General features: G+C 38.4%; 1 protein-coding gene across 1 annotated transcript; it reads right to left on the minus strand.

Annotated features, from left to right (window-relative positions):
* Positions 1-6,903: 6,903 nt before the first annotated feature.
* Positions 6,904-12,517, minus strand: LOC146644383 (uncharacterized). The gene is made up of 12 exons (XM_085395423.1): positions 12,488-12,517; positions 11,921-12,013; positions 11,364-11,465; positions 10,126-10,167; positions 9,973-10,046; positions 9,095-9,300; positions 8,919-9,015; positions 8,656-8,818; positions 8,412-8,515; positions 8,174-8,318; positions 7,568-7,719; positions 6,904-7,183 (listed from the first exon to the last, which is right to left on the minus strand). Exons 1-12 carry the CDS (start codon positions 12,515-12,517, stop codon positions 6,904-6,906), a joined length of 1,488 nt encoding a protein of 495 aa, XP_085251549.1.
* Between the last annotated feature and the right edge of the window lie 2,278 nt (positions 12,518-14,795).

Here is a 14,795-nt window from a genome sequence, read left to right on the forward strand (position 1 = left end):
TTGCTGCTCTGTTTTTTTTTAATTCAGAGAAGCAGTATTTTGAGCATCTTAACAACCACTTAAGGAAGTTTGAAGTAGTTGCATGTGTCTTCAAAAACTGCAACTTCAGTACAAATATTTATTCCACCTTTGCTACATATAGACACAGAAAACACCAGTCACACACCCTTGAGGATTTTAAAACTGAAGTATTAAAAAGCAAACCCAATGAACCCATGTTTGCTCAGGATGAGACCTGTGTGGAAGAGAGCTTAGAGCTTTGGGATGGGGAACCACAGGAGTTGTCTCAAGATATAAAAGAGAAATTTGGCCATCTATTTTTAAAGTTAGAAAGCATGTTCAATGTCCCAAACAAATGCATTGATGAAATAGTAGATGAGCTTCAGTTTATATCCACCTCTGCATCTGGTCCACTTTTAAGAGATGTGGTGGTGTCCACCTTGAAAAGCCATAATTGTGATCTGGATCCAGCCATTATCTCAGATTTAGTGAAAAATCTTTGTGAGACACACCCTATAAGTACTGCCTTGGGGACAGGTGGCCCTTTCACAACTTATTACAAGAGAAGAGAATTTATGAAGAAGCATTTTTCAGTTGTTGAACCAGAAGAACACATACTTGATAATTAAAAAAAAGGGCAAAACCTTCCAGTATGTCCCAATATTGCCCTCCTTGGTGCAGGTCCTAAGTAAGTCTTTTCAAGAAAACACATTTGAAGGTGAAAAAAAAAACTGAATATGACTTTAAGTACCAGACATTTCGTGATGGATCTCACTATCAAAACAACAAGTTTTTCTCTGTAGAGGAGAACAGAGTGAGTCTCATCCTGTACGTTGATGACTTTGAGGTATGTAATCCTATTGGGACATCTCGAAAAAAGCACAAAGTCACAGCTGTCTATTGGGTGTTGGGAAACATTCCGGTGCAGTTACGTTCCACATTGACATCAATCTATCTTGCAATTCTGTGTAATTCTCATTCCTGCTAACTTTTCGACTCAAAAATCAGTAGGGGGCAACGCACATGAAAATTGGTGCTTATTACGTCTTTTGCCTCTGATTATAGGTTTAAAAGTACCCCAACAAGAGCCTGTATGGCAGATGCTGATGACACTGAAAGACATTGTGGACCTTGTCATGTTTCGAGCCCACACTGAAGAAAGCATTTGCTATCTTGACAGCATCATTTCAGAACACCGAAGCAGATTCCTTGATGTTTTCCCCCAACATAAGCTCATTCCCAAGCACCATTTCCTTGAGCACTATCCTCAGCTCATTCAGGAATTTGGCCCCCTAGCTGCCCTCTGGACAATGAGATTCGAGGCCAAACACAGTTTTTTCAAGAAGGTGGTCAGACACACTGGTTGTTTCAGGAATATTTTGCTGTCCCTTGCAAATAAGCACCAGCTCATGGTTGCATATCATCAATCACATTCTGTCAAACCATCACTTGCAGTCACAAAAACAACAGAGGTCTCTTTAGATGTGCTTAAGGATGATCTAAAAGACCTGGTGAAATGCAGATTCCCTGCTGTTACAGCTGTGTATGTTGCCAATAATGTGTGCAGTTTAGGCACCAACTATGCAGTGGGAATGTTGTTGTGTTGTGGTTCCACTGCAGGACTGCCTGACTTTTCTGAAGTGTTACAGATAATGGTGATTTGTAACAAACTGACTTTTTTCGTGAGACAACAAAATACATGGTACAATGAACACCTGAGGAGTTATGAGCTGGAGAACACAGGGAGTGTGCCGTTACTTGAGCAAAGAGAGCTTAAAGATTTTTATCCTTTGGCTTCATACACCCTTGCAGGAAGACGCCTGACAACTTTAAAGCACCACATTTGCCTATACTTTTGAAATGTGAGGAGAGAAGCTTGTGAATAAATGTCTGTGTATTTCTCTTCTCTGTTGTTGCAGCTTCTTCCTGTTGATATGGCACCCTCAGCGAAACTGCGGATAATTTTTGGGGAGGATGATGTCCACAAACTACTTTTACCTGCAGGCATCCCAAGCACACTTCAGGACCTCAATGATGTTCTTCAAGAGACATTTGATATTACAGGACCATTCACTATTATGTACCAGGACATGGATTTCGACGGTCAGTTCTTCACTTTGACCTCGATTGAGGAAGTACAAGATAAAGCTAACCTCAAAGTAGTAAAAACTGAATCAGTAATCTTGAGTCTCACTACTGTGGACATGTCAGAAGTCGAATCTCCAGTTCCACTATCTACCGGAGCAAGCTCCTCCTAATCTGTATGCGACACAATCCTGTTGTCCTCCCCAGATGAGAGTGGACCATCCTACAGGTTTAAGCCATGGCCATTTAAGTTTGAAATACTTCTCTTATGATATAGACCTTGCACTGGAAGCAGGAAAGCAAGCTTATGAAAATGATGGCACACAGCGAACGTTGTTGTCCAGATTGGACGGGTACACCACCAAACTCCTGGAGATATTTCGAAGGAAGGGCGGGACTGCAGGGACCAAAATAAAACCAATGTTGGACTCACTGAATAAGGTAAAATTTTAAATTATTTTTATTACATAATCTAATGGAAAAGATGAGGTCATACACACTGAGAATGTATCACTCTTATTTAAAGGACAAGTTTGTTATTTTAAACTTAAAGCTTTGTTTTCAGATTGTTTATGATGAAATCGAACGATTTTGATTGAAATTTGGACACATGCTGCTGGCCCGAGCTTTTTTGGTTTCTGTGGTAGCACACCCCCACCTCCACAATGGCTTCATACAAAGACGTGAAACTCACCGAGTGGTCAGGGGTGTTCACTGATATGTTCACACACAAATCGCTGCAAAAATGCTTTCCAACAGGTGTTTTACCATTTGTTGTAAAACTGTGGACCTTTTTTTTCAAACGCCTCACACCTGTACATTCTTCCGCCGAGAGCTTGAATAATAGAATAGAATAGCGGCGGACTAATACCGTACATCACAGCACATCTAATACAAGTCAATGGAGTTAGACAAAAACTACAATAAAAACCAGTTGGAAAGTATCTTTTGCAGCGATTTTTTGTGTGAACATATCAGTGAACACTCCTGACCACTCGGTGAGATTCACGTCTTTGTAAATGACAGTTTTATGCGTTTTAAGAAGGATTGTTCCAGTGCACCTATGAAGCCATTGTGGAGGTGGGGGTGTGCTACCACAGAAACCAAAAAAGCTCGGGCCAGCAGCATGTGTCCAAATTTCAATCAAAATCATTCGATTTCATCATAAACTGAAAACAGGGCTTTAAGTGTAAAATACTGAACTTGTCCTTTAATCTGATCAGTGTCTGTGTTGGCTGAAACTGTTCTCTTGATCCTGACACTGTGGCCACAATTAACAATTTATGCACATGATTGTCTCTACAAGTGTATACAAACCTGTCTATGGGCAGAAATCTGTGCCATCAGAAACTGAAATTGAATAAGTTAAATTTGAATTTGAATTGCTCAGATTGAATCTGAATTGTAACTTGAATAAATGCTTTTGAAAACGGAATTTGAATTAGTCTAATTTGAAATTGAATTTATGGTTTGAAAATGATCATCACTAAATTGAAATTGAATTTTATATTTTGAAAATGAATTCGTTTGCTTTGAAACTGCATTTTATCCTTTAAAAATTCAGCTCTCGAATAATTTCAGTTTCACTTCTCACCATTCAGTTTCAGTTCTACAATTCAATTTCAGTTCCAAAATTCAGTTTTTTGGAACTTACATCCGGTTCCGGTTCTTGCGTAATCGCGCGCAGAGTAATCGAACTTTGTTTTACTAGCGGACCGCAAGTGGCAATCTACGACATCTTGAGCTGGAGCTGGAGTAATTCTCCTGAAGACATTCGTGATGTCAAATGACCAGTTGAGAAACGCTCAGGTTGGTAATAAATGTATTACATGTATAAGAACAAGCGTCATGTTAACAAATAATACCCGTACAGTAACGTTTATGTGTGTTGTAGCTGTTAGCTAAAAACGCTAATTTAGCGTAGATTGCCCTGGGTTCAGCGTTGACAAACAAATATGAAAGACAGCTTTCAATAGAATCCCAAAGTTGTCATCTTGTAGCCCTCCGGAGTCCTCCACACTTGCAGAGGCCCCTACAGTAGGATGAAGGAAAATTTACAGGCTAGTTTCAGGTGTGAGGAAGTTGCAGGTTTCCTGAAAAGCACTATTAATTAATTAAAGTGCTTGAAATCCATGAAACTGTGCTTATTATTGTTAAATTCTTGTGGATTTAAAATGTGAAGGCAACGTTGATGGTTTGTAATGGCCTTAAGTGACACTTATTATTAACAGTTATCTTAATACTAAATGACGTTGTATTGCATTTCCTTTTTCAGAATATATTCGTGCAGGAGTGCTTGTCCAGATTTAGGCAAAGGCTGGAGTATGTCCTCAACAACGACCCTCTTGACCTTGATTTTCTGGAGTACATTGTGACCCAAGAGAGGACTTTCATGAATGCACTGGAGAATGCTGACCTTCCTGCTGATGTCTGCGAAGCTATAGAAGAAGTGAGCAGCTTGTTACACCAGCGAAACAACCCTCCCCCCTTCAACTCTGTGGTACAGATTATTGGTCCTTATGGGCGTTTTAGGCTTCAGGTCACAGAGAATCACCTCCAAAGTCTTCTTCAGCTTGGTCTACCTGCCACATGTGTAGCAGACCTTCTTGGTGTCTCAAGACGTACCATGTACAGGAGAATGCAGGAGTACAACATGTCAGTTAGGAGTCTTTACTCTACCCTATCTAATGACGCTCTTGATGCCAAAGTGAGAGACATTAAATCCAGACTACCTCATGCTGGATATCAGATTGTCAAGGGTTACCTTCAAGCTGCGGGCCACCGTGTACAGTGGAACAGACTAAAGGCATCAATGCACAGAGTTGATACAGAGGGCGTCTTAACAAGAATGTCAACTTTGGGCTGTGTGGTTCGGCGAAAGTACTCTGTTCAAGGCCCACATTTCCTACAGCACATTGACACCAATCATAAATTAATTAGGTTTGTTTTGGCATAGAAAATTAAATGACTAACATAATTCTGAATAATTTTATCCATCAGATGCTTTATGCTTTGCTTGTCTTTTTTTCACCAGATACAACATAGTGATATTTGGCGGCATAGATGGCTACTCTAGGAAGGTAAGTTGCATACCCAAATACAGCACATATTATTAAATCCACAAAGACTTTCTCACATCTTGTTATCTTTTCTCTCTCCGCTTATGTAATTATACAGCTCACATATTTTGATCATATTGTGTATTATGACAGTTTGCACACTCTTGTCACATGTCCTCCTATAAACATTTTGTATATATGTATGAATTTTTAATGTGGTGGTGTTAATCAATTTTCCCCCGGTTTAGATTATGTACCTTAATGCTGCATGTAACAACACAGCCAGCACTGCACTTGATTTTTTTCTGGACGGAGTTAGAAGATTTGGATGGCCTTACAAGTGAGTAATTCTTCGTTAAATTTATTCTGGAGTTTGTCTCATGATTTGTGTTTGCCATGTTTAACCATGAAATGATCAGGATTTCAGTGCTGTATATAAATTTGCAAGTGTGTCAATCATGTATTTGAATAATTTTTTAGTGTATTTTGTTGTTTCAATACTTATTTTTAAAATCTTATATGGTACAGAGTGAGAGCTGACCAAGGAGTTGAAAATGTCAAGATTGCTGAAATGATGTTCACTGTGAGAGGCACAGGATGTGGAAGCTTCATAAGTGGAAAAAGCGTGCACAACCAGAGGTAATGCTTGTAAGATCTTAAATGGCATAACATTGTTATTTCATCATGATTGACTCCAGCTGAATTGCTGTTTGGCTGTCCTTTGTTAGTTTTTGATTGACCTTTCAGACCTTTTCTGTATTTTTTTTCAAATGTAGAATTGAGCGCCTATGGAGGGACGTTTGGACAGGGGTGACACACATTTATTATGATGTACTACACAGCTTGGAGGAAGATGGATTTCTTAACATCTCAGATAGTCTTCATCTCTTCTGTGCCCATTATACCTTCCTCCCAAGACTCAAGGGGGATTTGGCCAAGTTTTCTGCTGGCTGGAATGATCATTCCATCAGGACAGAGCATAGCCTTTCACCAAACCAGCTGTGGGAACTTGGGATGCTGCAGCACCCCATCAGAGAGCCACAGAGATATGAAGAAAATTTGGCAGTTGAGTATTAATGGCAATGTTTTGGTTTTATTGAGTGCTATATGTAGATTTTTAAAATCATTTACATATGCGCTGCTTTATTTCAGGAAATCCAAATTGAGAGCATTGATTGGGAGAGTGCAGGGCTATCCCATCATAACAACCCAGGTGTTTTGGTGCCAGAAATGGAATGTCCACTGAATGCTGAAGATATTGAATCTCTACGCCTTTCCATAGATCCTCTTGTGCCTTCATGTAGTTTTGGAAGAGACATTTACCTGACCACACTCTCACATGCTCTTCACCTACATCACCATCCATGAAAGTTGCAGCTTGGCCCATCAGAGTAAAATTATAAGAACATGTTATTTTACAAACTGCTAGTGATAGTTTTTCTTTTAAATAATCCCTTTTTCTAAGAAGAATAAGAACCTCTCCTTGTTTTAATGGTAATTTTCATTTTCTTACTTTCTGTTACACTCATGAACCCAAATAGATACTCACAAGCTGACACAGTCAAATGGAGGAGGGAATGAGATCAGCAAGGACTATATTGACAAAAACTTTTTTTTAATAATAATTTCAATGGCAATAAACAGAATGCTTAAACTGTAAAACAATAATAAAAAAAAACATCAAGCAACACGCAACGATTTCTTTGTTTTACTAACATTTCATGGAACAATCAAGATGTCTGGCTGGCTGATTATGCTCCTAAATATGAAGAAATGCCTGACCATAGTGGAACGCGTTTGTCATCACATGCTTGAACTCTTCATAAGTTTGCATATGCTGAACAGGTAGCTTGACTGTATTACTACATGCTGTCACGGTTGGGTAGCAAACTTCATGAGCGCCATACTGAATATGGCATGAGTGGTTGAACTGCACAGAGACTTTGAAGTTCATCTTCTCATCTGGCAGGACAGGAATGTGGCCTTGTTCTGTGAGCCACTGCAAGAATGAACTTGGGGAAAGGATGACTGGACGGTCACTGGTCTCAGGCTCTTCACCTTTTTTAAAAAAAGACAAAGCAGTCATTTAGATAAAATATTAGATACTGTTTACCTGTAACTTCACAAACACAACTTAAAAACTTAATTACTGACAAAGAGTGAACAAGCACTCATAGTGTAATCTACAGCTGTGGCCAAAGGTTTACAGAATAAGAATTGTTTTCACACATTTTGCTGCTTTTGTTTTTTAATATCTTTTTGTAAAACGTTTTCTGAAGTGTACTCCAGAAACGTCGGACAAAAAGATCTAAAAACACTAAAGCAGCAAACTCCATGAAAACCAAGACTGGCCATTCTCTAAAAGTTTAGCCATTCCTTACATAAAATCATGATTCCAAGTTTAACACAGAAAGACAAAATACATTGACAGTAAACTACATGTGCACTTACGTGATTCCAGCGCTTGCAAGAAGTCCTGTAGATGGTTCATAATCCTCATTTCCACCTGTTCTTTGTTGGAGCCCTTCTCGCTGAACTCAGGATGGCATGTTGCAAAAACAAAGTCAGCATCAGCCTGGTAAGAAAGACAAAGAAAATTGTGACTTTATCTGAATCAAGACTTAATTGTAATTGAGATCAAGGACCTATTATTTTGTCTTTATTCTAAGTAATTGTATTCTTTTGTCACGCATAAAGACAGGGACATAAAACGTCTGTCTCATGCTGCTTGCTAGTTCTTCTCATTTAATCTTATAACTTTGTATAGATCAAGTCTCTTTATAACTCTGTAGGTTACATGTAAATAATCCTTGTTAAAAGGGATTTTTTCATTGCTCCTGATGCCTTGTGTTTGCTCTAAATATTAAGCAACTTAAGACAATTTTGAATATTCTTTTTCCAGTGCCACCATTAATTACATTTTCTACTATAGGACTTGAAGTATATACTGTAAAGTAAAGATAAAGAGCACTTTGAACTGCTATTCACAATTACAAGTGTTATCCCTACTAAAGTCAACATTTACTCACCTTAACTTCCACCCCTGGGACAAACAGCGATTGGCACATGTTTTGGTACTGCTTCAGTAGATCAGTAAGACCATAAAGGTTGAGCCCATCACGTAGCTGGGAGAGGAGAGGCACCAACCGAAGTGTGGCGTGAAGAACAACAGCACTGAAATGCAGAAAGGAAGAAAAAGTCGCATGCTGCTAAATGAAAAAAAAAACAAAAACTTTTTTTGGGGGGGAAACAGTAAAACAGTTTTACCGAACAATTTCTTCTTTCTTTTCGACATTAACAGGTCCATGATAGCCACAACTCAAAATTTCATCAGTGAGTTCTGTCATTTTATCTTCTGTTGCCGAATCAACCTTAAAGGACACAAACATACACATTAACATGACCAATTCCAGAGTCCTATAATTTGCAAATAACATAAGGGATGGTAAAATCTGTGCTAAACATGTAATTCAAAACACTGTAGAGCAGTGAAACCTTTAAGACTTCATACCTGGGAGATAACAGAAGTGTAATGATCATCACAGACATCCTCTTTCCTAATGTTCTCAATCTGCAGCTGTCCACTACACAAGTACTGGTAACACCAGTCTTTGAGGCAGCAGGGTGGTGGCCCACCTTGCGCCAGACTAACTGCCCAAATTTCACCAGCACTACTGTGAGAGGAGAAGAGATAAATAACATCAATCAGGTAATTTCCAATGCGTGTGTGTGTACACACAACTGCGGACCCCAATGCATGTGAGAAAGGCCTACCGGAAGTTTCCTAGATCGAGATACAGCAATGAATATTTGGGAGCCTTCCCAGTCTGGTCACCCTCAAATAGCCGTTGCTCCAAGCCTGCAACCATTTCTTTTAACACAAATAGTTAGTCCGGTTAAGTAGCCATTTTCACTCCTATCAATTTAGATCACATTTTAAATACGAGTACCTGTGAGGAATTCTTTCCGTAATGCCCCTGTATCAATTCCTGCCTCTCCGATGAATGTGACCCTCAGCTGATTTGTAGGCAATGCCTTTTTTTGCCTCTTCCACTGTGCAAGTCCCCGCTCCACCATATTGGATCTTGAGACAGTGATACGGAATTCTTCCTCTGTATTCACAGCAGTACTTATGGCCTGCAGGATTTCATCCAGGCTAATGGAGAAAAACTCGCAATTACAAACATGATACTGGAAACCATGTTGTGTGTATTCATGTGTATTCGTTAATGTCTTTTAGGTTTTCAAACTGAATTGTGTCACCACTAGCAGTATGTGACTTTGACCTAACAGAAGAAGAAAATGCAGTGGACAGGCTAAGCCTTTAGGTAGCTGGATTCCTTTACACAAAGGGTACTTGGCAGAAATTGTTTGAAAACCACTGTACAGAGCATTGAAGAAAGACTACTGATGTGTACAAACCTAGAAATGCCCATCCTTTGTTGTGAAGGTAGGTTTGCATTGCTGTAATGAAAAAATGCCAGAGTAAAAACAACATCACTTGACCTCAAACATGTACTGTACAAAAGCAACAAATAAAACAATACCTTTACAACTTAAAAACTTAAAAGAGAACTTCTTCAACCGTGTTGTAATAACTTCTGTAAGACTTAAACAATTAAAAATGTTATGGCAAGAATGACAAAACCTAATGCAAAAAAAAAAAAAAAATTATAAGGATCAAAACCAAAGTATAACATACATGGCACAATCACTAACAAAGCATAAAATGCTGTCTATCAAAATATAAATTAATAGGTGGAAAGCAAAAGGCTTGTAGGGAAATTCTCAAACATACGTTGGAAGCCATATTAAAAGACTGCATTACCTCTCACAACACTCGCTTGCATGTGCCTCCACCTCATTCTGAGGAAATGTCTCACCGCAGACAGGGCACACAATCTGTAACAGGAAACAATATCAACGATAGAATCAATAATGCCTCAAAGACAGACATTAAACACGTTGCACTCAACATTACCTTTGCAGTTGAGGACAAAATAATGACATCTTCCTCCACATCCTGTCAAGACAAGCAAAGAAAGGGGAAAAAACCAGCAACTTTAAAAGAATGGAATTGTGATGTGATTCCATACATCTGATTGTTGCTTATCTGTCAACTTTCATTACAAATACAGCTTACATGGGCTACCCACTTTAAATATAAGGAATAAATCCAACCTCTAATAATGAACCTCTTCAACTTGGCTATTGTAGGACACTTTAATCAAACTCAACTTTCTCCCCATTCAATGTAAGGCATCATATTTATGTTCCTGTCTTTGTCATGCACAGTCAAATAGATAAAGGTTAAAGGGGTACAAAACTTCACCTTTAGATGTGAGTTAAGTTGATCGTCTTCTGTATGTGGTATGGGATGTGGTGCGTCCTCTATGTCTTCATTACAAGTCTGATAAAGGAGAATAGCAAGTACAAACTTAATAAATTACCTACAGAAACACAAGCAAGTGTAGTGACATCCACAACATTGAACATGAAGCTCCTGACTGATAAAAACATTTTCAAAACACGTTTCAGTCATTACGTAGTTTTATAGGACAAAGCTACGTGTAATGTGATCTCCCAGACTCATCCATGCAACGGGACTGTACACACCTCCTGTGCATTAGTATCTGAAGGCTGACATGTTTCAACATGCAGTGCTAAGAGTTGAAGTGGGTAGCTGGTTTGACATGAGTGGCACATCGCTTTTGGCATATTGGAGAAGGAGCTAGAGTCAGGAGGCAGCGGCTGAGTGTCTAGCTCTTCCTGGATTGGAGCAATGTAAAGGATGGTCTTTCCCCCAGCACTTGCATTTTTTAGCAGTGACCCAGTATATCCACTGTCCTCAGGAGGCACCATATTTAGTTTCCGAGAACCCCATCCACCTGTTGAGAAAAGTGAGTGACTCAGTACTATTCAAAATGTGGCAGTACACATTGCAGTGCATTCATGGTCATGATATCATCAAAATTCTTCTATAACTATCAATTCAAAAGTTGGAATGGCCATTAAGAGGTTTTTTCTACCTGCTCCCTTGTAAATCAGCCAGCCCCCAGAAACACTTTCCAGTTTTGGATACAGATCTTTGAGTCTTGAACATACCTTTGAAATAAACCATCGGCCACCAAATTAATTGACTCTGAATAAAGAAAAACACTTGTTGATCGTTAACTTACAACAAATATATTTTCCTGTCAATGTGGAGCAGTACCTTACCTCATCATGACTGTAGCTGTCAGGTATCAGTGTAGACCTACGTCCCAAACCAGCTTGCAGATGGACAAATTCTTCACTGCCTTTTGGAGTAGACTGAACAAGCTTGGGTAAGAGATAAAAAATTAAGTTGTATCTCTTTAACTGGTGTGAATTGGTTGGCAGGCCCTCGAAAGCACCGGCGCTTTGCTTTGTTTCCATAAAGAGCAGGAAAAGACCTGTGAAGACATGTTATAAGTTGATATAAAATAATACAATTGTACATCTGAACAAGTTATGGGTATTGAGAACTTAAATGAGTAAGTATAAGGAACAACAAGTCTGACAAAGGAACAAATACAACAAGGAACCTAGTCATTTCTGTGTGGACACTTGGTCGGCCATCTCTCCCTCTCTCCTGACTCGTTTCCTGTCTGCTAGAATGACACAATATTCAGAAGATGCATCACATAATTTTATGCTAACTAATTAATATAGTACAACAATAAAACACATGTCAAATGATTCAAAAGTCATTTGGTAATCTGTGCATGTGTTGTTTGTGTCTAGCTTCACAAAACCTGGGAGGCTCTTGGTGAGTCTGAACACTGGGCCGAACAGTGGTAGAAGTTAGTAAATTTAGCAGGTGTCTTGCTGATTTCTGAACTGTCTGCCTGTCAAACACAAGAATTGAGGAGTACGTTAAGAGTACTGTGTATTTAATCATACACTATGTAACAGAAAAGTTATATATCATATCACACCGAAGTGATCAGTAATGATCCAGACACTGATGAGTGTTGGACTAAATATACACTGTAGCTAAGGGTTTTAAGTAAGCTAAAGACTTGGGATGCTGTGTGAGACATAAGTAAACCCAAATGGCAATGGTTTTGACATTCTTTTGCACGTTTTCCTACTGTAGGGGCCTCTGCAAGTGTGGAGGACTCCGGAGGGCTACAAGATGACAACTTTGGGATTCTATTGAAAGCTGTCTTTCATATTTGTTTGTCAACGCTGAACCCAGGGCAATCTACGCTAAATTAGCATTTTTAGCTAACAGCTACAACACGCATAAACGTTACTGTACGGGTATTATTTGTTAACATGACGCTTGTTCTTATACATGTAATACATTTATTACCAACCTGAGCGTTTCTCAACTGGTCATTTGACATCACGAATGTCTTCAGGAGAATTACTCCAGCTCCAGCTCAAGATGTCGTAGATTGCCACTTGCGGTCCGCTAGTAAAACGAAGTTCGATTACGCAAGAACCGGAACCGGATGTAAGTTCCAAAAAACTGAATTTTGGAACTGAAATTGAATTGTAGAACTGAAACTGAATGGTGAGAAGTGAAACTGAAATTATTCGAGAGCTGAATTTTTAAAGGATAAAATGCAGTTTCAAAGCAAACGAATTCATTTTCAAAATATAAAATTCAATTTCAATTTAGTGATGATCATTTTCAAACCATAAATTCAATTTCAAATTAGACTAATTCAAATTCCGTTTTCAAAAGCATTTATTCAAGTTACAATTCAGATTCAATCTGAGCAATTCAAATTCAAATTTAACTTATTCAATTTCAGTTTCTGATGGCACAGATTTCTGCCCATACCTGTCATCTCTCCCTTAATATGCGCTCAAAAGCAGAGAAATTTACAGAATTTTCAAGGTGACCCTCTGAGTGCAGCGAGATCCCTTCCTGTTGCCCATAGACTCCAATACAATTATTTCCCAAAATATTACTCTTGCGTGTGGGAATTCCTGTCCTTGACTGGTGAATATTGTGATAGGAGGTACTGATATGTTGCGAAAAATTCATTTGCATGTCCAGTGATGAGGCAGAAAACTTTCCTCACTGGGCAGAGACAGTTTCTGGACCCACAGATTATGACATGCACTGGACTCTTGTCTTAACACATATCGTTGAGAAATTCATGTTAAGTTGCGCACTTCACAACGTTAGAATGTAGCTGCAGGCTTACATTCTCCATGGGTAACTTTCTGTTTACATCTGTATGTGCTGTTATGTATGTATGTTACATAATTATGTTGTGTATTTTCTGCAATAAATTTTCTTTTTGGGTTTAATAGCATCATGTCGATGGCAGAAGGGACATTATCATTCGTTGCTTAGTTGAGTATCTTGGAGAGAGTGGAGAGGAGCTGATCAAAGACCATCAGGTATCTGATGATCATAATGACTGTATTAAAATTATTGTCTAACCTTATAATCTGGTCTTCACTTGTGATGATATGTTGAAGGTCAAAGATTCTCTACACTCGTGATGTTTTTAAAAAAAGACTCAAGATTAATATTTTTAATCAGGCTTTTAACTAATTTCTTAAATCTTTATGCTCTTACCCTTTATCTTTAAATCATGTCTCTGTAATTTCCTGCATCTGATGCCCTTGAAAAGGCATAATCTGTAAGTGTGGCAAAACGGTTTATTGTTCCCACTTATTAGTACCTTGTTCAGCAAAGTAATGAGTTTCTTGTGTGTTTAGCGAGTTTGTTACATTACTAGCACAAGCTAGCTGTTAGCCCTTTGTTTAGCCTGCTAACATGAAGTATACCAGCATGTGGTGTTGGCTATATCTTTTGACATGTGTTGATACTGAGATTGTGTAGTGATTGTTTACATAAGTCAACAATATTTAATGTAATCTTTGTGTATTTGAATGGAGAGTGAATACACTGTATTCTGTTTCTGTTATTACAGTTTTACAAAAAAAAATAATAAGGATCAGTAAAGCTCCGAAGAATGCCATGCGGTCTCCTGAGTACGGTGGTCCCTAGAGACAAAGCACGTACAAACTCCAAAACACATGCAAAATACAAAGCACATGCAAAATACAAAACACATGCAAAATACAAAACACATGCAAAATACAAAACACACGCAAAATACAAAACACACGCAAAATACAAAACACACGCAAAATACAAAGCACACGTAAAATACAAAACACATGCAAAATACAAAACACATGCAAAATACAAAGCACATGCAAAATACAAAACATATGCAAAATACAAAACACACGCAAAATCCAAAACACATGCAAAATACAAAGCACAACGGAAGTGCTCAAGGACGCTAGGGGCAGTGTTGAGCTCGATTTGCAAAATAAACGGCAAGTTTGTTGCAAACACACGGAGATGGATACCAGCGGAAAACACCAGCAAGGATAGACCAACCACGCCTCATAATAAAGGTAATGTGCAAACTGTTGTTAGTTTGATTGTTGTTGTTTTTTTATTACTATGAACGCTTGGTTTATGCTTTGCTCATGGAGAACTGGTTTAAAAAAATGGATAAAAGTATGAAAACGTCATGTTTTAGCGATTTCTGTCCTTTGCTAAACATAAAAAGTAGCATGCTGTGCCGTTTATATACATATATAGAATGAAAGTTAAGATAAAATATGTAATCTTATTTTAATATT

This window comes from Rhamphochromis longiceps, linkage group LG22 (assembly GCF_057381845.1).
Source record: "Rhamphochromis longiceps isolate RC_006_pf linkage group LG22, R_longiceps_female_GT1.1, whole genome shotgun sequence".
NCBI classification, from domain to species: Eukaryota; Metazoa; Chordata; class Actinopteri; order Cichliformes; family Cichlidae; genus Rhamphochromis; species Rhamphochromis longiceps.